General features: G+C 45.5%; 1 protein-coding gene across 5 annotated transcripts in view; it reads left to right on the forward strand.

Moving 5' to 3' along the window:
* The window catches only part of LOC119965249 (glutamine--fructose-6-phosphate aminotransferase [isomerizing] 2-like), a 206590-nt gene extending 181078 nt beyond the window's left edge, over window positions 1-25512 (forward strand). For all 5 annotated transcript variants that reach the window (XM_038795735.1, XM_038795736.1, XM_038795737.1 and 2 more), the window contains 4 exons: window positions 4053-4180; window positions 9840-10007; window positions 10774-10935; window positions 24906-25512. In XM_038795735.1, coding sequence (XP_038651663.1) covers window positions 4053-4180; window positions 9840-10007; window positions 10774-10935; window positions 24906-24950 — 503 coding nt within the window. In that variant the 3' untranslated portion in view covers window positions 24951-25512. The remainder of the gene's footprint in view (window positions 1-4052; window positions 4181-9839; window positions 10008-10773; window positions 10936-24905) is intronic.
* Window positions 25513-25870: the final 358 nt, after the last annotated feature.

A 25870-nucleotide genomic window follows, 5' to 3' on the forward strand; every position in this document is an offset into this window, starting at 1 on the left:
GAAGTACCGGGGGAAAAGAGGCCGGGTGGATAGGGGTTAAAGGGGCAGGAGTGCGTATTGGGGGGTGGTGAGGGTGTGGTGGGTAGAGTGGGGCGACAACATCAGGAGAGTGGGAAAGTGTTGGGCATTTGTGAACAATAAAAATCCTTCACGACAACCTTGGTTCATCGCTCCAAGCATCCCCCCCATACCGCGTGCTGATGATGGGTGTGAGCGAGCACTCAGCAGGCAAGAAGGGGGTCAGACTATGGCATAGAATGATGAGCACCAGCGCTCAATTCTCTGCAGGTTATCATCAAATGCTCCCCGCGTTCAGGTACAAATCCTTCAGTCCTTTTAATGTTCTTTGTCCCATCCCGACTATTTTTGGTACTTATCTGATCCTGGCCCTCGATTTCGCTGCCTATCACTTTTCTTACTCTTTTTCTCTTCTTCTTGATTACCCTTGCTCTGAATCCTTACATAGGTCCCCATCCCCCTGCCATATTAGTTTAAACTCTCCCCAATTCCCTGCCATATTAGTTTAAACCCTCTCCAACCGCTCCAGCAAGTAACCCCCCCAGCAATGGATTTCCCATTGAATCCACCTCTCGCCGCGGGGAAGGGGGTTCATTGTTGGCAGGACCAGAAGATCCCACTGGCAAGAACGATTGAAAAATCCCATCCAAATTTGTAAAGTCACCAAGGTCAGGAGTTGAACATTCAAGACTATTTGCAATCTTGGAGGGAAGAAAGGATAGGGAGGTGGGGTAATTGGACAGGATCAGTACAGTAGTACAAAATGCCCTTCGCTCAGAGATTAAGATAGTTTGGGGTGGAGATAAGGAATAGGAAGATAAAGAAGTCATTAGCGGGAGGAGTAATTGGCTTCTTTTTTTTAATAAATTTAGATTACCCAATTATTTTTTCCAATTAAGGGGCAATTTAGCGTCGCCAATCCACTTACTCTGCACATTTTTGGGTTGTGGGGGCGAAACCCACACAGACACGGGGAGAATGTGCAAACTCCTCACAGACAGTGACCCAGGGCCGGGATCGAACCTGGGACCTCAGCGCCGTGAGGCGGTTGTGCTAATCACTAGGCCACCGTGCTGCCCGTAGTTGGCTTCTTGACAGTAGCTGCAGTGTAGGACAGAGTAGACATCAAGAAATAATGGGGGTTGGAAGAAAGGGACTGCAATAATCAAAGGGGACCTTCATTTTCATCGAGAAAGGAGAAATCAAAATTAGTTGCGCAGATAGATGTAAAGGGATACAGCATGCTTGCCTTCATCGGACGGGGTATTGAGTACAAGAGTCGGCTGGTCATGTTACAGTTGTATAGGACTTTGGTTCGGCCACATTTGGAATACTGCGTGCAGTTCTGGTCGCCACATTACCAGAAGGATGTGGATGCTTTAGAGAGGGTGCATAGGAGGTTCACCAGGATGTTGCCTGGTATGGAGGGTGCTAGCTATGAAGAAAGGTTGAGTAGATTAGGATTGTTTTTGTTAGAAAGACGGAGGTTGAGGAGGGACCTGATTAAGGTCTACAAGACGGAGGTTGAGGAGGGACCTGATTAAGGTCTACAAAATTATGAGAGGTATGGACGGGGTGGATAATAACCAGCTTTTTCCAAAAGTGGGGGTGTCAATTACAAGGGGTCACGATTTCAAGGTGAGAGGGGGAAAGTTTAAGGGAGATGTGCGTGGAAAGTTTTTACGCAGAGGGTGGTAGGTGCCTGGAACGCTTTGCCAGCGGAGGTGGTAGAGGCGGACACAATAGCATCATTTAAGATGCATCTGGACAGATATATGAACGGTCAGGGAACAGAGGGAAGTAGATACTTGAAAAATAGGCAACAGGTTTAGATAAAAGATCTGGATCGGCGCAGGCTGGGAGGGCCGAAGGGCCTGTTCCTGTGCTGTAATTTTCTTTGTTCTTTGTTCTATATAGTTGGGATTACGGAGACGTGGCTCCACGATGACCAAGGATGGGAACTAGCCATTGAAGACTATTCAGTTTTTAGGGAGCCAGACAGAAAGGAAAAGGTGGTGGAGTTGCATTGTTGATTCAAGAAGATATTGATACAATATTGAGGAAAGCTATTGGCATTGATGATATGGAATCGGTATGGATGGAGTTAAGAAACGCCAAAGGGGAAAAAACATTTGTAGGGGTGGTATACAGACTACCAAGCTGCAGTGGTGATGTTGGGAATAGGATTAGACAGGAAATCAGAGATGTGTGTGATAAAGGAACATTTGTGATTATGGGTGACTTTAATCTGCATATAGATTATGTGAGTCAAATTAGTCACAGTACAATAGAGAAGGAATTTCTGGAGTGTACACAGGATAGTTTTCTGGACCAATACATTGAGGAACCAACAAGGGAACAGGCCATCTTGGACTGGGTGTTGTGCAATGAGAAAGGATTAGTTGGCAATCTATTAGTTATGAGAGAATCCTTGGGAATGAGTGACCTTAATACGGTAGAGTTCTTTATCCACGAGGATAGTGAGGTAGTTGATTCTGAGACCAGGATCCTGAACCTCAATAATGACAACTATGATGGTATAAAGCATGAACTGGCTATGATGGACTGGGAAACATTTCTGAAAGGAAGGACAGTGGACTGAGAATGACAGTCATTCAAGGAACGAATAGGTCAACTCCAAAAGTTGTTTATTCCTATTTGGAGCAAGAGTAGAGAGGGCACTGTGGCTAAAACATGGTTGACAATGGAAATTAGAGAGAGTATTAGATTCAAAGAAGAGGCATACAAATTAGCAAGAAAAAAATAATAGACCTGAGGATTGGGAACAGTTTGAAGTTCAGCAAAGGTGGATCAAGGCATTGAATACGAAGGGGAAAATAGAGTATGAAAGTAAGCTAGAGGGGAACTTAAAACTGACAGTAATCGTTTTTATAGGTATGTAAAGAGAAAAAGATTGAAAAAAAAACATATAGGCCCCTTCCAGTCAGAAGCAGGGGAATTCATAATTGGGAACAGAGAAATGGCTGAAGAACTAAATGCGTACTTTGCTTCTATATTCACAAAGGAAGACATGAATAATGTATCGGAAGTTCTGAGAAACTCAAGTTTCAGTGAAGAGCTGAAGGAAATTAGTATTAGTAAAGAAATGGTTTGGGGCAGATTAATGGGATTGAAAGTGGATAAATCTCTAGGGTCTGATAATCTTCATCCCAGAGTACATTGAGAGAGGTGGATACTCAGTGAGATCATGGTGTCCTCATGCATCAGTCACTGAAAGTAAGCATGCAGTAAAGAAAGCAAATGGTATGTTGACCTTCATAGCGCGAGGATTTGAGCACAGGAATAGGGATATTTTACTGCAATTGTACAGGGCATTGTGAGGTCACACCTGGAGTATTGTGTGCAGTTCTGGTGTCCTTGTCTGAGGAAGGATGTTCTCGCTGTGGAGAGAGCGCAGCGAAGGTTTACCAGGCTGATTCCTGGGCTGGCGGGATTGTCATATGAAGAGACACTAAATCGGGTAGGATTATATTCATTGGAGTTTACAAGAGTGAGAGGGGATCTCATAGAAACTTATAAAATTCTAACAGGATTAGACCGAGTAGATTCAGAAACAATGTTCTGATGATGGGGTGTCCAGAACTAGGTGTCATAGTTTGAGAATAACGGGTTAAACTTTTCGGAGTGAGGTGAGGAGAAATGTCTTCAACCTGAGAGTGGTGAATCTGTGGAATTCACTACTACAGAAAGTAGTTAAGGCCAAAATGTTGTGTCATTTCAAGAAGGAATTAGATATGGCTCTTGGGACTAAAGGAATCAAAGGATATGGGGGTAAGGCAGGATCAGGGTAAAATACTTCATGATCAGCCATGATAATGAATGGCAGAGCAGGTTCGAAGGGCAGAATTGCCTCCTCCTATTTTCTATGTATGTTTCTATGTAAAGTTCTTGTAATATTTAGAAGATAAATGCTTGCGATCAGCTGGATGTAAGATGTAGTTACTATTAACCCTGTAGCTACCTTCATTTGTATTATTAACCTGTCATAATTATTCTCACATTAATTCTCTTAGACCTGATTAAAGAAGTGTTATCCTTGGATGAAAAGGTTCAACTACTAGCCCATGAGCTGATCCAGCACAAATCACTCCTAGTCATGGGTCGTGGATATCATTACGCTACATGCCTAGAAGGAGCTTTAGTAAGTAGACCCTCCACAAAAGCCATCCTTGATTTCTATTCATGATTAAATGCAATACTCAACTCTCTGGTGTTCTCTCGATTCTTCAAATTACGTTCAGTATTATCATCTTCCCTTCCATTATTTAAATTGCTTGAATCTTTCTCTAAGGGAAAAACTAATCTACATAAAATTGACTGCTTAGGCTAGAAGTCTAAGATTGAATTGTTTGAAGAAAATTAGGTAGTTACTTCAGAAAATGTTGCTTTTGATTAATTCACAGGTGTGGTCATTGCTGCAAAGGCAATTGTCCATCCCTAATTGCCCTGGTCTAAGTGGTGGCAAGCCATTTCTGTGAATAGAACTGAGTGGCGTGCGAGGCCATTTCAGAGGAATGTTAAGAGTTAACCACATTGCTGTGAGTCTGCAGTTACACATTGGCCAGGTTGGGTAAGGGCAGCAGATTGCCTTTCCATAAGGACACAAATGAACTAGATGGGTTTTTGCAACTATCTGGTAGTTTTGTGGTCACTGTTGTAGTGATCCTCGCCTGAGTGTGTACAGAAGGGGCTGATGGGAAATGGAAGTACCACCAGGGGGCAGCACGGGGACATATAAGAGTGACGCCGAAGGCCCGCCCTCGCTGACTTTGGCCGGAGGAGCAAGGGAGCAGGACAGGTCGGAAGTTGAGCTCAGGGCTGCAAGTGATTAGGCCTAGTTGCAGAGCATAGAAAAGCAGTATATTTACAAGTGCCATTCTGTAAGTAAAAGCTAACAAAGTAATTTATTGTGGAGCACAATAAACCATCCTTCAACTTCTGAACGACTTCTAGCATTCTTTTAAGAAACATAACAACTGTTAAGCACTAAAACTGTTGCTGATACAAGTTTTTTATTGTAGATTTCACAAGGTTTACTAAATTAAATATATTTTTTAATTGAATTAAATTCCTGAGCTACTGTGATGGGATTTAACTCTCATCTCCAGATTATTACTCTAGTAACAGAAGCACCATACCCAATGGAAGAATATGTAATTGAAATAAATTAGGCTGCTGGCACTGCTACTGAGCTAAATACTTTGTTTTTGTGCTACAGCACTATTTGGAATCCTGGTTCCCCATAATGGACATACATAATTTTAAAATATTATGCTAACTGATAGGTGAGAGCTTAATAACCATTTTTAAAATTGTGATTCTTGCATAATTAATTTTATTGGTTCTCAGTTGTAACTACTTACACCCATGATTATTGTCCTTTTTGCTCTTTTGATATTTCTTTTAAGTTACCATTTAATTTTAAACAGCTGCCAGTACAGTTATTGATTTCCTGGGATAGCTTAAAATATTTCTGCTTGACCTTTGGGTTTTTTATATTGCATTATTCAGATGTTGAGGACTTGATGTTGCTCTTTTCTGCCCCCTTAAGTTTCACACAAGGATTTATTTTTAGCATTGTAAAATCTAATTTTTAAAGAAGTTTTATTTGATTCCCATCGTTCAGAATTCTTTCTACATTTTACATCTTTTTCCCATAATCATTTTCAGGTCATAAAATATATTATTCAGTTATCATCAGAACCCACTTTTACCTAATTGCTGAATTGTATATCTGATATCCAATTCTGTTTCACTGTGTCAGGAACACAGTGATTTCCAGTGTGAAATTGATTTTATTTTCATTCCATCTTTTCGATTATTATTGATATGCCCGTGCTGTCATAGCATCTTTTAAATCTAATATACAACAATCGAATATAAATAACTTCCCTCATGCCTTCTTGCCATAAACCTGTTTATTGTAACAATTACGAGTGAAAATTTGTTATTTGCCTTTATCACTAATAGCTACCAGTATTGTTTTTGCCACCTTTCATTCCGTTCCTATCCCTCAATGTTTGTTATATAATGCCAGTCCTTGAACTAGTTTATTAAATCTATTCTGTCCATTCTTAACTTTATCTCTTCGGCATTTATCTTCATAACTATTAGTTCTAGTCTTTTATGCCATATTGATATCTCCATATCAATATCAGAAATGCCACTTTTATTTCTGACATTCTAGAAAAAAAACAACCTGTATTTTAACTTTAACTTTCCTCAACTCAGTTTGTAATTTTTCCCCATAAACATATGTATATGAGTTGCCTGCAATTCTATTGCACCTTTTTATTAGATCAGGAATGACTTGCACTTTAATTCCATTAATTTACCATTGCTCCATGCCACTTGATACCCTGAGCTTAAAAAAAATCAGTCTCTGCCTTGAATATTTCAATTACCACAGTATCCACAGCCTTTTGGAGAGAGCGTTCCATATTTGCACTACCCTTTGTGTGAGAAAAGGCCTCCTGATTTAGCTCTAACTTTTGTACAAAGCCACCTTGTCTTGGATTTCCTCCGCCAGCGGGTAGTTTCTCTGTAACTACCCAATCGCATCCCTTTATAATTAAACACAAGAGAATGCAAACCACATTTATTGGTCATGAGCTCAGATTTTCATGTTTGAGGTAGGAATCCAGAGTCAGGTAATTTCCTATTGTTGCAATCCCAACTCCTACGTTGGAGTGTCGATTGACAAGATTTTCATCGAGAGGAGATAGATGACTGGCATGAGGCTGCCAGGTTAAAAAACCTGACTACATTTGCAGGGATATTGGTTCAGTTCTGGAGATCAGTGGAAGGCACCTCCTAACCCTTATATCCTGCATCCACCTTATCGCCTCACTTCCTCATCTAAATGTCGCCTTACCCCTCTCACCCCAAATGGGCGGCACGGTAGTACAGAACATAGAACAGTACAGCACAGAACAGGCCCTTCGGCCCTCAATGTTGTGCCGAGCCATGATCACCCTACTCAAACCCACTTATCCACCCTATACCCGTAACCCAACAACCCCCCCCCCCCCCCCCCCCCCCCCCCTTAACCGTACTTTTTTATTAGGACACTACGGGCAATTTAGCATGGCCAATCCACCTAACCCGCACATCTTTGGACTGTGGGAGGAAACCGGAGGACCCGGAGGAAACCCACGCACACAGGGGGAGGACGTGCAGACTCCACACCGACAGTGACCCAGCCGGGAATCGAACCTGGGACCCTGGAGCTGTGAAGCATTTATGCTAACCACCATGCTACCCTGCTGCCCAAGTGGTTAGCACTGTTGCTTCACAGCACCAGGGACCTGGGTTCAATTCCCGCTTGGGTCGCTGTCTGTGCGGAGTCTGCACGTTCTCCCTGTATCTGTGTGGGTTTCCTCCGGGTGCTCCGGTTTCCTCCCACAAGACCCGAAAGACGTGCTTGTTAGGTTAATTGTGCATTCTGAATTCTCCCTTGGTGTACCTGAACAGGTGCCGGAGTTTGGCGACAAGGGGATTTTCACAGTAACTTCATTGCAGTTTTAATGTGAAAATGAAATGAAATTAAAATCGCTTATTGTCACAAGTAGGCTTCAATGAAGTTACTGTGAAAAACCCCTAGTCGCCACGTTCCGGCGCCTGTCCGGGGAGGCAGGTACGGGAATAATGTAAGCCTATTTGTGACACTAATAAAGATTATTATTATTATTAAATGTCCCCATACCCCAATAATCCCCGACCACTGAATTGACTAACACAGTATTCACTATAAACAGAACTCATGAGTGCTATTATAAAATTCGGATTCAGGCTCATAAATCTGCCAAAATAAACAAACCTTTCTGGAAAACCACTTTAAAAACCACTATCCTCCCCAAAAGCTTCTACATCTATCAAAATAAACAAGTTCTCATTCCTCAGAACAGCACTGTAAACATTCCCACTTGAGCAGAATCCATTAGAATCTTTGAAGATAATCAGAAACTCAGCAATCTATCAAAGTTTTGAAACATCCAAACAGATGGCTGAGCTGAATTTCCAAGAAAAAGTAAATGCAATGGGGACATTTCACAATCAGATCTGGATTTCAGACTGGCTATCCTTTCAACATTATACAATACAGAAAAACACTTTACCCAGAGGATGATAAATTCAATGTGTCTGAAGACTTTTCCACTTTCACAATGATATTCTGTCCCTTGGCAGTTGTCAGAAATAACAATATGTCAACCACATTGTTTAATGGTCACTGACTTTTTGAATAAAAGCACTATTATTACTGTCGTAAAAATATTGTTTATTCTGCAACATTTCATAATGACGTGAAGCAAGAAACAACTTTTGTACTGACCATGCATGCAGTTCCTGCCTCCAAACCATGGTTCATCCCATGTTTAACAACACCTCTCTGGTTGTGTATTTATGTTGCCTACCAAAACAGCCCCTCCTTCAAAGCTGCAGTAGTTTGATAATGGCCACTTGCACAATGGTGCTGGCAACACCAGGGCATGTGGCATCCCAATCCATCCTTATTCATGCACCAATAAAAATTTACAGCTTCAGAAATGGGGGCTGGGATATTCGATCCAGGCCCTTTAAGCCATTTTTAAAGCCTACCTGTCACACTTTAGCCCAGTGCCAGGATGGGAAATCTGGCCCATGGTTTAGTAATTTAACCTTTAATTATAATAATCTTTATTGTCACAAGTAGGCTTACATAAACACTGCAATGAAGTTACTATGAAAAGCCCCTAGTCACCACATTCCCGCGTTTGTTCGGGTACACGGAGGGGGCATTCAGAATGTCCAATTCACCTTACAGCACATCTTGTGGGTGGAAACCGGCGCGCTCAGAGGAAAACCAAGCAGACACGGGGACCCAAGCTGGGAATAGAACCTGGGACCCTGCGCTGTGAGGCAACAGTGCTAACCACTGTACTACCATGCCCCCCTTATGCCCTAATATAGTTCTGGTGCTCTTGCAGTGTACCACCGACAAGGAATTAAGTCCTTCCTGAGGTTGAAGTGCCCAAAACTTTACCCAGTACTCAAGCTGGTATCAATTACAACATTGTTTCCTCACTTTTATATAACAACTCCCTTCAGACAAAAAACAATGGGCGAGATTCTCCGCAAATGCGTAGTGTCGTAAAGGCTGCCGATTCGTGACGTGGGTCGGGCGAGGGGGGGGGAGAATAGCGGGAGGGCGTGAAAAATGTCGGGAGGCCCTCCCGCTATTCTCCCAAAAGTGATATATAGAATAGATATCTATATCCCTTTGCTCCTCCCCAGCTCCCAAGTATCTCCCATTCTGAAAATATTCAATATATTGCAGATACTGGAAATCTGAAACGAGAACAAAAATTTCTCAAAAAACCAGCAGGTCAGATAGCATCTGTGGAGAGAAACTGACCCAATGTTTCAGGCCAATGACCTTGCATCTGAACTGAAAATATTCTGATTTGTGTTTCCTAGATTTGAAATGGATAACTTCACATTTCCCCACATTAAATTTAACCTGGCATGGTTTTGACAAATCACTTAATCCTGAATATTTATATAACTTTCTAATCATATATACATAGCTCTGCCTCTTAAAATTGTACAATCTGCAAATTTAGATATTTGTTTATCACCGTCTTCAAAATATATGGTGAAAATGCCAGTAAAATATTCAGGTATCAACAGTTGATTTTATGAATAAACTATTCCCCCTCTGACAATTTCTAGATTTTCTTTCTAGGTACAGCATTCTCTGAAACATTGATTGCAGGAGTACATTTTAATAGTTATTAACTTTATTTATGCCATATTGACAGAAAATCAAAGAAATCACTTACATGCATTCTGAGGGAATCCTGGCTGGAGAGCTGAAACATGGTCCTTTGGCTTTAATTGACAAAATGATGCCTGTTATAATGATTGTCATGAAGGATCCATGCTACACCAAGTGTCAGAATGCTGTTCAACAGGTCATTGCACGACAGGTACAGCTATAATTGCTATATTTTGCAGTCGACTTAGTATTACATTTGAGGTGACAGTACTAATTTAGTGCTTTGTATGCCATCCTGTTCAATTGATGGAGTAAAATCTTACTTAAAAAGATTTCTATAGTAGACTTATAACTTTTTGGTCATGACTAAATCCAGAATGATATTTTTGCACTGTTATGAAAATTTGAACCCATAATTGACTTGGTATACTGGATAAATGATTTAGTAACACATCTATGTGCAATTTTGGGTAATGGGAAGAGAAACTAGATTTAATTTTGTATTCCTGTAAATGTGAGCTAGCTGAAGCATGACTTCAGACATTTGCAAATGTGATGTATTTGTATCGTGTAGCTACAATTTACTGTGACTACAAAATAAATTAGCATATTATACTTTTGGACTAAAATTGTCTTCTTCAAAACCAAAAGAAAAATTGGTTTTGGATGTTTATTTTTAAAGCTAGTTATTGCATGTATATTATATTTGACTACAACTGAGAAATGACTTGTATGTACCTATTGCAGAAAATGATCTTGTCTGACTCACAATACCGGAAAAATTTCTGCTGTGTGCATTACATACTTGGAAAATGAGCAGGGAAATACAATGTGATTGCACAAGTTGACTGAATTTCTTGAAAAGATTCTGCTTCCAGATCCTCATTGTATTCTATCTTTATCCTAGGTATTTCATTAGGATTTTTTATTGGTGTCAAAAAATAATTTGTTTAATAATTCTAATCTCTTTGTTTTAGTGCCGCCCAATAATACTCTGTGCAAAGAATGATGAGGAGAGCAGGAAACTTGGATTCAAAACTATTGAAATTCCACATTCAGTTGACTGTTTACAGGGTATTTTAAGTGTAATTCCACTTCAACTCCTTTCATTTCATTTGGCTGTTCTTCGAGGATATGATGTGAGTGGATTGTATATCTTAAGATGTGCTGACTCTAATTGTTTTGTTTTAGAAAATATTTTATTGAGGCATTTAATTTTAACAACCTCCCCCCCTCCCCATGGGCTCCCGGACTTTCCGACACTCTAAATATTGCCACCTCTGGACTCGGAGTCACCCTCCCTCCCAGGACCTCTGACATGACATCTAAAAATCCCTGCCAAAATCCCCTCAGCCTAGGACACGCCCAAAACATATGTACATGGTTCGCAGAACCTCCCCCACACCCGACCTCCACCTTCTCAAAAAAACTACTCATCCGGGCCACAGTCATATGAGCGCCACCTTGAATTGGATCAGGCTAAGCCTGGGACACAATGAGGATGCATTGGCTCTCCTCAGGGCTTTCTCCCATAACCTGACTTCCAACTCCCCTCCCAGCTCTTCCTCCCACTTCCTCTTACCACTCCCCCTTTGGAACCTCTTCCCACTCCCCCTTTGGAACCACTTCCCACTCATCAGTTCCTCATATATTTCCGAGATCCTCCCCTCCCCGACCCCTGTTTTTGACATCACCTTATCCTGTAGCCCCCCGAGTGGGAGGCGAGGGAAGACAAAATCCCACACTTGTAAGTACCAGAGCCCATTCCCGCCAGTAACTCAAACTTTTCCTCCAAGCTCAGGAATCCCTCCTCAACGAAGAGATCTCCAAATCTCTCAATCCCTGCCCGCTGCCACCTCCTGAAGCCCCTGTCCAGCCCCCTATGGAGCGAACCGGTGATTGTCACAGATCGGTGACTGTCACAGATCGGTGACCTCATCGATGCCCCCATGTGCTGCCTCCATTGCCCCCACACTCTCAGGGCTGCCACTACCACTGGGCCTGTGGAGTACCGAGCCGGCGAGAATGGCAGAGGCGCCGTTAACAAAGCCTTCAGACTCATGCCCTTGCAAGATGCCGCCTCCACTCGCTCCCATGCCGACCCCTCCCCCACTACCAACTTTCTAACCATCTATATATTAGCTGCCCAGTAATAATTGATAAAGTTTGGAAGGCCCAAGCCCCCCTCCCCGTGTCCCACTCAAGAAGGACCTTCTTCACCCGCAGGGCTATCCCGGCCCATACAAAACACGAGATCGCCGTGTTAATTTTCCTAAAAAATGCCTTGGGGATGAAAATTGGAAGACACTGAAACACGAACAGCAATCTCGGGAGGTTTGTCTTTTCACAATCAGTACCCTCCCCGCCAATGACAGCGGGAGCACGTCCCACCTGCGGAAGTCCACTTTTATTTGCTCAATCACCCGGCCCAAATTTAATTGATGAAGCTGACCCCAGTCCCTTGCCACCTGAATACCCAGTACCTAAAACTCCCTCCCATCGCCTTAAATGGCATCTACCTCCGTCGCCTCTCCTGCCTCCATGCCTGGATCGTAAAAACCTCACTCTTGCCCACCGTGAACCGGCCAAATTCTTCCAATATCACCATAATTCCTGCAATCCCCCCCCAATGGGTCAGTTATGTAAAGGAACAAATCGCCCGCATAGAGCGAGACCCTGTGTTCCACCCCGCCCTCTCACTGTCCCCTGCCAAATGTTCGATGCTCACAGCGCCATTGCCAAAGGCTCTATGACTAGGGAAACAGTAATGGGGAGAGTGACACCCCTGTCTCATCCCCCGACACAGACTAAAATACTGCCTGCAACAGTAGTGGACTCGCCAACACTAAACGCATTCAAATGGTCATTGGATAGGCATATGGACGATAAGGGAATAGTGTAGAGGGACTTTAGAGGGGTTTCACAGGACGGTGCAACATCGTGGGCCAAAGGGCCTGTACTGCGCTGTAATGTTCTATGTTCTATTCTGATCGAACATGAATTGTCCTCACATTCGCCACCGGTGCCTGATATAGCAACCGGACCTAATCCACAAATACCTGCCCAAACCCAAAACATCCCAGGATCTCCCACAAATATTTCCACTCCACCCTATCAAAGGCCTTTTGTACATCCATGGCCACCACCACCTCAACCTCGCGCCCCTCTGCCGGCATCATTATTACGTTAAGGAGTCGCCTAATGTTGGACGTCAGTTGTCGTAGCTGAACAAATCCTGTCTGGTCCTCCCCTATTACCTCCAGAACACAGTCCTCTATACGTGTGGCCAAGAGCTTTGCCAGCAATTGTACATCCACATTTATCAGAGAGATTGGCCTATACGACGCACAGCTCTCCAGATCCTTATCCCGTTTCAAAATAAGGGAAATCGATGCCTGCGATAATGTTGGGGGGAGCACTCCCAGCTCCTTTATCTCATTAAAAGCCTTTACCAGAAGTGGCCCAAACAGCCTGGAAAACTTTTTATAGAACTCAACCGGGTATCCGTCTGGTCCCGGGGCTCCCAACTCCTCATCTATCCTCGGAAACTCCAGTCCCCCCAGAAATTGCTTCATCCCCTCCTCCGCGGCTGGGGGTTCCGATTTATACAATTTACTGTGAAACTCCCGAAACACATCATTCACTCCCGCCGGATCCAGACCCACCTTCCCCCTGTATCCCTCACTTTCCCTATCTCTCTTGCTGCCTCGTGTTTCCTCAGCTGGTGTGCCAGCATCCTGCTAGCTTCCTCCCCATATTCATACACCGCCCCCTTTCCCCTCCTCAACAGTCCCATCGCCTTACCTGTGGATGGGAGCCCAAATTCTAGCTGAAGTTTCTGACGCTCTTTCAAAAGCCCATCATTTGGAGATTCCACATACCTCCTGTCCACCTGGAAAATTTTGCCTGCCAGTCTGTCCTGTCCAACTCCGTCTGCTCAGCATTCTCCTTATGGACCCAAATTGAGATGAATTCCCCCCTGATAACCGCCTTCAGTGCCTCCCAAATCACCCCCGCCGAAACCTCACCCGTGTCATTGATCCTTGTATATTCCAGAATGGCCTCCCTCACCTGCTCACACACCACCTCCTCCGCTAGCAGCCCCACATCCAACCTCCATTACGGGCGCTGGGCCTTTCTTTTGTTAATTTGCAAATCCACCCAGTGCGGGGCATGGTCTGACACCACTATTGCTGAATATTCAGCATCTAGCACCTCAGCCAGCAGCGTCTTATCCATAACAAAAAAGTCTATCCAGGAATACACCTTATGCACATGGGAGTAGAACGAGTATTCCTTACTCCTCGGCCTCCCAAATCTCTACGGATCGACCCCCCCCCCCCCTGCCCCAATGCGCTCCAAGAACCCCCGGCGCTCCTTTGCCATAGCTGATACTTTCCCAGACTTAGAACTCGACTGGTCCAACCTTGGATCCAGGACCATATTGATATTTCAAGATGGCGCCGGAGCGAGGTGACTCTCTGCAAGCTCTCCCCAACAGATCCACTTTTTACTTAACTTATACTCGTTCATCCGATGCCAATGCTTATGTAGTTACATTGTATATCTTGTGTTGCCCTATTATGTATTTTCTTGAATTTTGTTTAATTCCCTTTTCTTCCCATGTACTGAATGATCTGTTGAGCTGCTTGCAGAAAAATACTTTTCACTGTACCTCGGTACACGTGACAATAAACAAATCCAATCCAATCCAAATCTCCCCCACCATAATCAGTCGATGTGAATCTAGGTGTGGGATCTTCCCCGGTACCCGTTTCACAAACTCAACATCATCCCAGTTCGGGACATATATATTTACCAATACCACAACCATTCCCTCCAGCTTCCCACTAACCATAACATATCTACCCCCTGGGTCCGCTTCTATATTCCCCACTTCGAATGCCACCTGCTTATTAACCAAGATTGCCACCCCCCTCGTATTAAAGTCTAACCGAACTTTCCACGTGACCAGTCTGGTCTGGTGGCACCCTGCCCCCTCCCCTGCCAATCAACCATAACCACCTCCTAGGCCAGTCTGCGACCCATGTCCTGCACCTCCCGTGGCCTGCCCTCGGGAATCTACCGTCACGAACCCACCTCCTCCTCTGCTTTGAAAGTCCCCTCCCCATCAGCAATATAATGCCCCCCCCCAACATCGATCTTCAGCTCACCCCCCACTTTGCTTCCGTGAACTAGCCCGCCCAGCTAGCCTGGCAGCCCCCGCCCATGGCGCCTAGTATCCTACCCCCCACTGATTGCCCTCCCCCCACTGTTAGTGCAAACAGTCAACACAAAGGCAAGAAGTAACAACAAACAAACAATCGCTCCCAAGGCCTGAACAGAGACCCACCCCTCAGCCCTAAACAAAGAACTGTAAACCAGCCGAATCCCAAACGGAACAGAAAAAACGAAGGAAACCCAAACACCAAAACCCAAAGTTTTTCACAGTACAATTCATGCACTCCAGTTTTCATGCATTCCATCAAATTTCAAGGACCTGCTTCTCCTGCCAGTCCATTCTCCTTCATGACGTCCACTGCCTCCTCCGCCAAGACGGTACAGCTCCCGACTCCCATAGGCCACCTATAGGCAAGCCGGATACAGTAGACCAAACTTAACGCCCTTCTTGTACAGGACCGACTTGACCTTATTAAAGCTCGCCCTCCTCTTCGCCAGCTCTGCGCCCCAGGCCCTGATGCACACGAATCTCGATGCCTTTCCAGGTGCATCGCCTCATCTGCCTGGTCCACCTCATGATATGTTCCTTATCCAGGAACCGATGCAATCGTACCACCATTGCCCTCAGCAGCTCTCCCCCCTGGGGCTTACACATCAGCATCCTGTGGGCTCGATCCACCTCCAATAGCCAGTCAAAAGCACCTTCTCCAGCATCTTCCCAACATACGCACCCGCATCTGTTCCTTCCCTCCCGTCTGGCAAGCCCACGATCAGATGTTCTGCCTACGAGAACAGTTCTCCATGTCCTCCACTTTCTCCAGAAGTTGCTTCTGCTGGTCTCGCATCAGTCCCATCTCTGATGCCATCGAGGTGGACTGTTCCTCATGCTCCCCCGCCCGCTCCTCCAACCTCTGGATCGCCTGTCCCTGGGCTTCCAGTCTTGTCTCCACACGGTCAACCACCGCCTTGATCGAGTCCACAGCCGGGCCAGGTCCTCCAAAGTTCCCTTCCGCTGCTGGGTGAACTTCTCGTTCAGGAAGCTCACCAACTGGTCCACTGACCACCAGGGCCGGCCCAAGGTACCGGCAACTCGGGCAGTCGCCCGGGGGCGCCAGACTCAGGTCCCGCGCATGCGCAGTTGGGCCGGTGCCAACCAGCGCATGCGCGGTGGCCGCCCTCCCCCAGGGCGGCCCCCTCCGCCCCCCCTCCCCCAGGGCGGCCCCCTCCGCCGCCCCCCCCCCCCCCCCCCCCCCTCCGGCCGCCCCCCCTCCTCCGTCCGGCCCTGCTCGCCCTCGCCCCCCCCTCGCTCGCCCTTGCCCCCCCTTCGCCCCGCCCTGGCCCCCCCCCCCCCCGAAGGGCGCTGAAGTTCAGCTTGCCCGGGGCGCCAGCAACCCTAGGGCCGGCGCTGCTGACCACTGAGCTGGCAGGGCCAGATCAGCCCATCCGCCATCTTCGCGTGCGTTGTCCGATACTCACTCTCCTCAACCAACTAGTTTGCTTTTTTTCGGGCACTTCTGGTCCACAGCTCCATAAACTAGGGGTCACTCTCTTCTGCTCTCACTTCTACACGTTTTTCCTCCATAATTCCTGCTCCAAACTGGCATAATGGCCACAAAAAGACCACCATGAGCGGGAGCTGCCAAATATGCGACCACTCCCTCCATGGCCACCACTGGATGTCTGTATAACACAATTCTTAATCCTGAAGTGAAAATATCCATAAATTCTCAAAAGTACCATTCTGATACAAACTTGCAACTTAAGTATAAACTAAGCTTTACTTGAAACTAGAGATAATAATGGGTCCATGAGTGGATTTTCTGGAGAAAGGGGATTTCGCGATTCTCAACAGGGGCCGGGATTCTCCCTTCTCCAAGACTAATTCCCCATACGGGCAGGAAAACCGGCTCCAACGACTCTGGCGTCAACGGACCCCTAAGGTGAGGAATTCTCACCTATCTAGGGGGCTAGGTGGACGCCGGAGGGGTTGGCACCACTACAGCCGACGCCAAAGGGCCAGCGCGAGTTTGCGCACGCGCGGAACAGCCGGCGTGATCGCACGCATGTGCGGAACGGCCGGTGTATTTTGGCGCATGCGCGGAAGGTACTCTTCTCCGCACCAGCCCCTGGGCAATATGGCGGAACCCTACAGGGGCCCAGCGCGGAAGAAAGAAGTGCCCCCACGGAACAAGCCAGCCCGCAGAACGGTGGGCCCCAATCGGGGGCCAGACCACCGTGCCCCACCCCATCCCCCCAAGGACCGCCCCCGCATACTCACCTGCCAGGTCCCACCGTGTGGGACCTGAGTAACCCACGCCGGAGGGACTGGCCAATAATGGACTACCGCTCGGTCGATTGGGGCCCGGAGAATCGCCGGGTGGGCCGCTGTAAATCATGCTGTACATCATGCTGCGTTCTCAATAACCTGTTGAGCCGGTGTCTCAGTTAATGAACCACTAAAGGTTCATGACTTGTCATGGGGTTATAGCAAAAGCAAATCTTCTATTATGCATTAAAGACAATACAATATAAAAAAAGAACATTATAATGTCCTTGTATAATGTTTCTCTTTGCCTCTCTCTTTTTCTGTCTGTCTTTCCCTTGTCACTTGTTTTTCTCTGACCATCCACGGGGATTTTATTATCTTATGCTCAGGAACTTCCTTACATGTACAGGAATATTACTGGGATTTTCTGAGCTAAAAGCTCCATTGATTATCCTAACTGATAGATTGGCTTAGCTGGACAACTAGTAGAATTATAATAATAATCTCTATAAGCGTCACACGTAGGCTTACATTAACATTGCAATGAAGTTACTGTGAAAAGTCCCTAGTCGCCACACTCAGTCGCCTGTTTGGGTACACAGAGGGAGAATTCAGAATGCCCAATTCACCGAACAAGCTCTCTTTCGGAACTTGTGGGAGGAAACTGGAGCACCCAGAGGAAACCCAAGCAGACACGGGGAGAATGTGCAGAGTCCGCACAGACGGTGACCCAAGCCGAGAATCGAACGAAGGTCCCTGGTGCTGTGAAGCAACAGTGCTACTCACTGTGCTGCGCTGCCACCAGTAGAGAATTTAATCTTCATGCTGCCTCTTCAGCTGGGTGTAACCCTGTTTATTTGGTGAATGGCTTGATGAAACTGATTTTTTAATTATATTTTTTCATGGGATATGGGCTAGGGCAGAATTTATTGCCATACCCTGATAGCCCTTGAGAAGGTGATGGTGAGCTGTCTTCTTGAACTGCTGCAGTCCAAGTGGTGTAGGTACACCCACAGTGCTGTTAAGAAGGGAATCTTTTTGTCTTCAGCATCAGCTTCAAAGAGCAATACAGCACAGCAACAGGCCCTTCGGCCCTCCAAGCCTGTACCGGTCATGATACTACCCTTGACCATAACCCTCAGCACTTCCTAGTGCCACATTCCTCTGTACCCATCCTATCCGTGTATTTGTTGAGATGCCTTTTGAACGCCATTAATGTATCTGCTTCCACAACCTCCCGTGGCAGTGCATTCCAGGCACTCACTACATAGAACATAGAACGATACAGCGCAGTACAGGCCCTTCGGCCCTCGATGTTGCACCGACATGGAAAAAAACTAAAGGCCATCTAACCTACACTATGCCCTTATCATCCATATGCTTATCCAATAAACTTTTAAATGCCCTCAATGTTGGCGAGTTCACTACTGTTGCAGGTAGGGCATTCCACGGCCTCACCACTCTTTGCGTAAAAAACCCACCTCTGACCTCTGTCCTATATCTATTACCCCTCAATTTAAGGCTATGTCCCCTCGTGCTAGCCACCTCCATCCGCGGGAGAAGGCTCTCGCTGTCCACCCTATCTAACCCTCTGATCATTTTGTATGCCTCTATTAAGTCACCTCTTAACCTTCTTCTCTCTAACGAAAACAACCTCAAGTCCATCAGCCTTTCCTAAAGATTTTCCCTCCATACCAGGCAACATCCTGGTAAATCTCCTTTGCACCCGTTCCAAAGCTTCCACGTCCTTCCTATAATGAGGTGACCAGAACTGTACGCAATACTCCAAATGCGGCCGTACTAGAGTTTTGTACAACTGCAACATGACCTCATGGCTCCGGAACTCAATCCCTTTACCAATAAAGGCCAACACACCATAGGCCTTCTTCACAACCCTATCAACCTGGGTGGCAACTTTCAGGGATCTATGTACATGGACACCGAGATCCCTCTGCTCATCCACACTACCAAGAATTTTACCCTTAGCCAAATATTCCGCATTCCTGTTATTCTTTCCAAAGTGAATCACCTCACACTTCTCCACATTAAACTTCATTTGCCACCTCTCAGCCCAGCTCTGCAGCTTATCTATGTCCCTCTGTAACCTGCAACATCCTTCCGCACGGTCTACAACTCCACCGACTTTAGTGTCGTCTGCAAATTTACTCACCCATCCTTCTGCGCCCTCCTCTAGGTCATTTATAAAAATGACAAACAGCAACGGCCCCAGAACAGATCCTTGTGGTACGCCACTCGTAACTGAACTCCATTCTGAACATTTCCCATCAACTACCACTCTCTGTCTTCTTTCAACTAGCCAATTTCTGATCCACATCTCTAAATCACCCTCAATCCCCAGCCTCCGTATTTTCTGCAATAGCCGACCGTGGGGAACCTTATCAAACGCTTTACTGAAATCCATATACACCACATCAACTGCTCTACCCTCGTCAACCTGTTCAGCCACCTTCTCAAAGAACTCGATAAGGTTTGTGAGGCATGACCTACCCTTCACAAAACCATGCTGACTATCCCTAATCATATTATTCCTATCTAGATGATTATAAATGGTATCTTTTATAATCCTCTCCAAGACTTTACCCACCACAGATGTTAGGCTCACCGGCCTATAGTTACCGGGGTTATCTCTACTCCCCTTCTTGAACAAAGGGACCACATTTGCTATCCTCCAGTCCTCTGGCACTATTCCTGTAGACAATGATGACAGAAAAATCAAAGCCAAAGGCTCAGCAATCTCTTCCCTGGCTTCCCAGAGAATCCTAGGATAAATCCCATCAGGCCCCGGGGACTTATCTATTTTCACCTTGTCCAGAATTGCCAACACTTCTTCCCTACGCACCTCAATGCTATCTATTCTAATAGCCTGGGTCTCCGCATTCTCCTCCACAATATTATCTTTTTCCTGAGTGAATACTGACGAAAAGTATTCATTTAGTATCTCGCTTATCTCCTCAGCCTCCACACACAACTTCCCACCACTGTCCTTGACTGGCCCTACTCTTACCCTAGTCATTCTTTTATTCCTGACATACCTATAGAAAGCTTTTGGGTTTTCCTTGATTCTACCTGCCAAAGACTTCTCATGTCCCCTCCTTGCTCGTCTTAGCTCTCTCTTTAGATCCTTCCTCGCTTCCTTGTAACTATCAAGCGCCCCAACTGAAACTTCACGCCTCATCTTCACATAGGCCTCCTTCTTCCTCTTAACAAGAGATTCCACTTCTTTGGTAAACCACGGTTCCCTCGCTCGACCCCTTCCTCCCTGCCTGACTGGTACGTACTTATCAAGAACATGCAATAGCTGTTCCTTGAACAAGCTCCACATATCCAGTGTGCCCAACCCTTGCAGCCTACTTCTCCAACCTACACATCCTAAGTCATGTCTAATGGCATCATAATTGCCCTTCCCCCAGCTATAACTCTTGCCCTGCGGGGTATACTTATCCCTTTCCATCACTAACGTAAAGGTCACCGAATTGTGGTCACTGTTTCCAAAGTGCTCACCTACCTCCAGATCTAACACCTGGCCTGGTTCATTACCCAAAACCAAATTCAATGTGGCCTCGCCTCTTGTTGGCCTGTCAACATATTGTGTCAGGAAACCCTCCTGCACACATTGTACAAAGAACGACCCATCTAATGTACTCGAACTATATCTTTTCCAGTCAATATTTGGAAAGTTAAAGTCTCCCATAACAACTACCTTGTTACTTTCGCTCTTTTCCAGAATCATCTTCGCCATCCTGTCCTCTACATCCCTAGAACTATTAGGTGGCCTATAGAAAACTCCCAACAGGGTGACCTCTCCTTTTCTGTTTCTAACCTCAGCCCATACAACCTCGGAAGAAGAGTCCCCATCTAGCATCCTTTCCGCCACCGTAATACTGTGCTTGACTAGCAACGCCACACCTCCCCCTCTTTTGCCCCCTTTTCTGAGCTTACTAAAACACCTAAACCCCGGAACCTGCAACAACCATTCCTGTCCCTGCTCTATCCATGTCTCTGAAATGGCCACAACATCGAAGTCCCAGGTACCAACCCATGCTGCCAGTTCCCCTACCTTATTTCGTATACTCCTGGCATTGAAGTAGACACACTTCAAACCACCTACCTGAACACTGGCACCCTCCTGCGAAGTCAAATCTGTGCTCCTGACCTCTATACTCTCAATCTCCCGTACCCCAAAACTACAATCCAGGTTCCCATGCCCCTGCTGAATTAGTTTAAACCCCCCCAAAGAGCACTAACAAATCTCCCCCCCCCCCCCCCCAGGATATTGGTGCCCCTCAGGTTCAGATGTAGACCATCCTGTCTATAGAGGTCCCACCTTCCCCAGAAAGAGCCCCAGTTATCCAGAAATCTGAATCCCTCCCGCCTGCACCATCCCTGGAGCCACGTGTTTAATTGCTCTCTCTCCCTATTCCTCATCTCACTATCACGTGGCACGGGCAACAACCCAGAGATAACAACTCTGTTTGTTCTCGCTCTGAGCTTCCATCCTAGCTCCCTAAAGGCCTGCCTGACATCCTTGTCCCCTTTCCTACCTATGTCGTTAGTGCCAATGTGGACTACGACTTGGGGCTGCTCCCCCTCCCCCTTAAGGACCCGGAAAACACGATCCGAGACATCACTTACCCTTGCACCTGGGAGGCAACATACCAAACGTGAGTCTCTCTCGCTCCCACAAAATCTCCTATCTGTGCCCCTGACTATTGAGTCCCCAATTACTAATGTTCTACTCCTTTCCCCCCTTCCCTTCTGAGCAACAGGGACAGACTCCGTGCCAGAGGCCCGTACCCCATGGCTTACCCCTGGTAAGTCGTCCCCCCCACAAGTATCCAAAACGGTATACTTGTTACTCAGGGGAACGACCGCAGGGGGTCCCTGCACTGACTGCTTCTTCCCAGTCCCTCTTACAGTTACCCATCTATCTCCAGTCTTTGGTGTAACTACTTCCCTGAAGCTCCTATCTATGACCCCCTCTGCCTCCCGAATGATCCGAAGTTCATCCAGCTCAAGCTCCAGGTCCCTAACACGGTTTTTGAGGAGCTGGAGTTGGGTGCACTTCCCACAGATGAAATCAGCAGGGACACTGACGGCGTCCCTCACCTCAAACATTCTGCAGGAGGAGCATTGTACTGCCTTCCCTGACATCACCTCTAGATTTAAAAAAAAACAAGAAAAAGAAAAAGAAAGCAAGAGTTTACCTGATATTCCCTCAAACCCTGCTTCCGCTGAACGGTAAGCAAATTTAAAGGCACTCACTCACCTTCACGACAGGCCCCTGCTCCCGCTTCCCAACAACCGTGGTTTTTTTGGTTAGAGGAGGAGGTAGGGTGGGAAACATTGACGAAGTGTTCTGTGTAAACTACCTTCTGTGTAAAAAAAATGTTTTAAACCTGCCTCGCACATCTCCTCAAAACTTTGCCCTGCGGATCTTAAATCTATGTCCTCTAGTGACCAACCCCTTCACCCTGGGAGAGTGCCTGCCCATCTACTCTATCCATGCCCCTCATAATCTTGTAGACCTCTTTTCAGGTCGCCCCTTAACCTCTGTTGTTCAAATGAACACATTCCGAGTCTGTTCAGCCTCTCCGCATAGCTAAAACCCTCCAGACCAGGAAACATCCTGGCAAACCTCCTCTGCACCCTCTCCAAAGCCTCCATTTCCTTCTGATGGTGTAGCGACCAGAATTGTGCGCATTATTCCAAGTGTGGCTTACCAAGGTTCTATACAACTGTAGCATGACTTGCCAATTTTTATACTCAATGCCCCGTCCAATGAAGGCAACCATTCCATATGTTTTCTTGACCATCTTGTTCATTTGTGTTGAGCTGTATGCCCAGATCTCTCTCAGTTTCTATATTCCTAAGAGTTTTGCTGTCCCTGAGAATTCTCTCCAATAATTGACCTACTACCGACCTGAGGGACAATGGCCTATAGTTTCCTGGATTATCCCTGCTACCTTTCCTAAACACCGGTACCACATTAGCTATTCTCCAGTCCTCTGGGACCTCACCTGTAGCCAATTAGGATACAAAGATGTCAGTCAAGGCCACAGCAATTTCCTCCCTTGCTTCCCTCGGTATTCTGGGGTAAATTCCATCAGGCCCAGGAGACTTATCTACCTTAATGTCTTTTAAAGCACCCAGTACCACCTCCTTTTTGATGTCAACATGACCCAGACTATCTGCACACCTTCCACAAAGTCCTTTTCTTTGATGAACACTGATGCAAAGCACTCATTTAGTACTTGCCCATTTCCTCTGGCTCAACACATAGATTCCCCCCACTGTCATTAAGTGGTCCAATCCTTTCCCTGGCCACCCTCTTGCTTTTTACACATGAATAAAAAACTTTGGGATTCACCTTAATCCTACTTGCCAAGGACTTTTCATGACCCCTGCTAGCCCTCCTAATTTCCCGCTTTCTTTATACTCCTCAAGGGTTTTGGCTGTCCCCAACCATTTTAACCATACAAAAGCCTCCTTTTTATTTTTGGTAAGGTTGACAATATCCCACCTTATCCAAGGCTCCTTAAATTTCCTATACTTATCCTTTGTTCTCTCAAGAACTTTCCTAAATCCTAATCAACTGTTGCTTGAAAGACTCCCACATGTGTGATGTTGATTTACCCTCCAACAGCCACACCCAATCTAAATTCTTCAATTCCTGTGTAATGTTATCATAATTTGCCTTTCCCCAGTACAGCACCTTAACTCAAGGGTTACCCTCACCCCTGTCCAGAAGTACCCTAATACTTACGGAATTGTGGTCACTACTCCCAAAATGTTTCCCATCTGAAACCTCAACCACCTGTTCAGGCTCATTCCCCAATACCAGTTCCAGTACTGCCCCTTCCCTAGATGGACTATCTACATATTGTATTAAGAATCGCTCCTGGATACACCTTCCAAACTCTGCCCCATCCAAGCCTCTAATACTAAGTGAGTCCCAGTCAATAAAGGGCAAGTTAAAATCCCCTACCATAACAACCCAGTTACTTTTGCCCCTATCCAAAATCTCTCCTTTATCTCTCGCTGGCAGTTGGGGGGGGGGGGGGGGGGGGGGGGGGGGCTGCAATAAATACCAAACATTGTGATTGCCGCCGCCTTGTTCCTGAGCTCTACCCAGATTGACTCATTGAGCCCTCCGAGATGTCCTCCCGCAGTGCGGCTATAATATTTTCTTTAATCAGTAATGCTACTCCCACAGCACTTTTACATCTCCCTCTATCTCTCCTGAAGCATCTATATCCTCCCAACATTCAGCTGCCAATCCTGTCCTTCCTTCAACCATGTTTCTCTGATAACCACAACATCATAGTTCCAAGTACTAATCAGTGCTCTTAAGTTCATCTGCCTTACATGCTATACCTCTGGCGTTGAAACAAATACACTTCAAACCACTGCGTTTGAACAGACAGGGTGATGTTGTTCTCTTATTTTTGTTCTCTATTTCCCCTTCAGTTATTACACCGTCTAAGTTAATGCTCTGATTCCCACACCACTGCCATACTGGTTTAAATCATCCCGAGTAACTCGAGCAAACCTCCCAGCCATCAATTTTGTTATCTCCCCTATCTGAAGAAACTATATTTTTACTGTAAGTGTCCATTAACAAAATGTAATTTCTTCTTTTAGGTTGACTTTCCTCGAAACCTGGCCAAGTCTGTCACTGTAGAATGAGGACTGCAAGCATTTGAAGATTGGCGTTCTGACCAATCTTTTATAATCCCTTTCAGTTTGTTTTCTTCTTAGGAAATGTGAAAGCTGTAACTAAATGAAGTTATCTAATTGGGACACGTGCAGTGATTTAGGTTATGCATATATTACATATTTGATTTTAAACCTATATAATGTTATACATAGAAGGAATACATTTCTAAATACCTCATCCTTTATATCCTAACAATGGAGAATCTACATCCCATTTGTATAGCTGTCTTGGTTTAAAAGTGGAAAGGGAACTGATGTTTACACGAGCTGTGTAGAATGAATCTGTACTTTTGTGCAATATTTACAGCTACAGAAAAAACTACCTAAGATCATTTTTTGTACCTTCATGGTTTTTAGATTATCTGACTTTTACAAATTGTCACTTTAATTTTTTTGTTCATTGAGGGTATGTGCAGTTATTTTTATTTTTTTAAAATAAATTTAGAGTACCCAATTATTTTTTCCAATTATGGGGCAATTTAGCGTGGCCAATCCACCTATCCTGCACATCTTTTGGGTTGTGGGGGTGAAACCCACGCAGACACGGGGAGAATGTGCAAACTCCTCACGGACAGTGACCCAGAGCCGGGATTTGAACCCGGGTCCTCAGCATCGTAGGCAGCAATGCTAACCACTGTACCACCATGCTGCCCGTATGTGCAGTTATCATGTTCATATTGTATATCTATATATTTTCTGGGTTGAGGGGATTTATTCAAGTTTATGAATGAAATAAAGGATCAAGAATGAAATGATTTTACTATTAGTTTTACAATTCCATGTATTGAAGTTATGCTATATTGATAGTTTGTAAAAAATAAACAAATATTAAGAAAATTATGATATGCATTGCTTTGCACCTAAGACTATATAAAATAAGCATTGCTTTT

Source organism: Scyliorhinus canicula, chromosome 4, assembly GCF_902713615.1.
Source record: "Scyliorhinus canicula chromosome 4, sScyCan1.1, whole genome shotgun sequence".
Taxonomy (NCBI): Eukaryota; Metazoa; Chordata; class Chondrichthyes; order Carcharhiniformes; family Scyliorhinidae; genus Scyliorhinus; species Scyliorhinus canicula.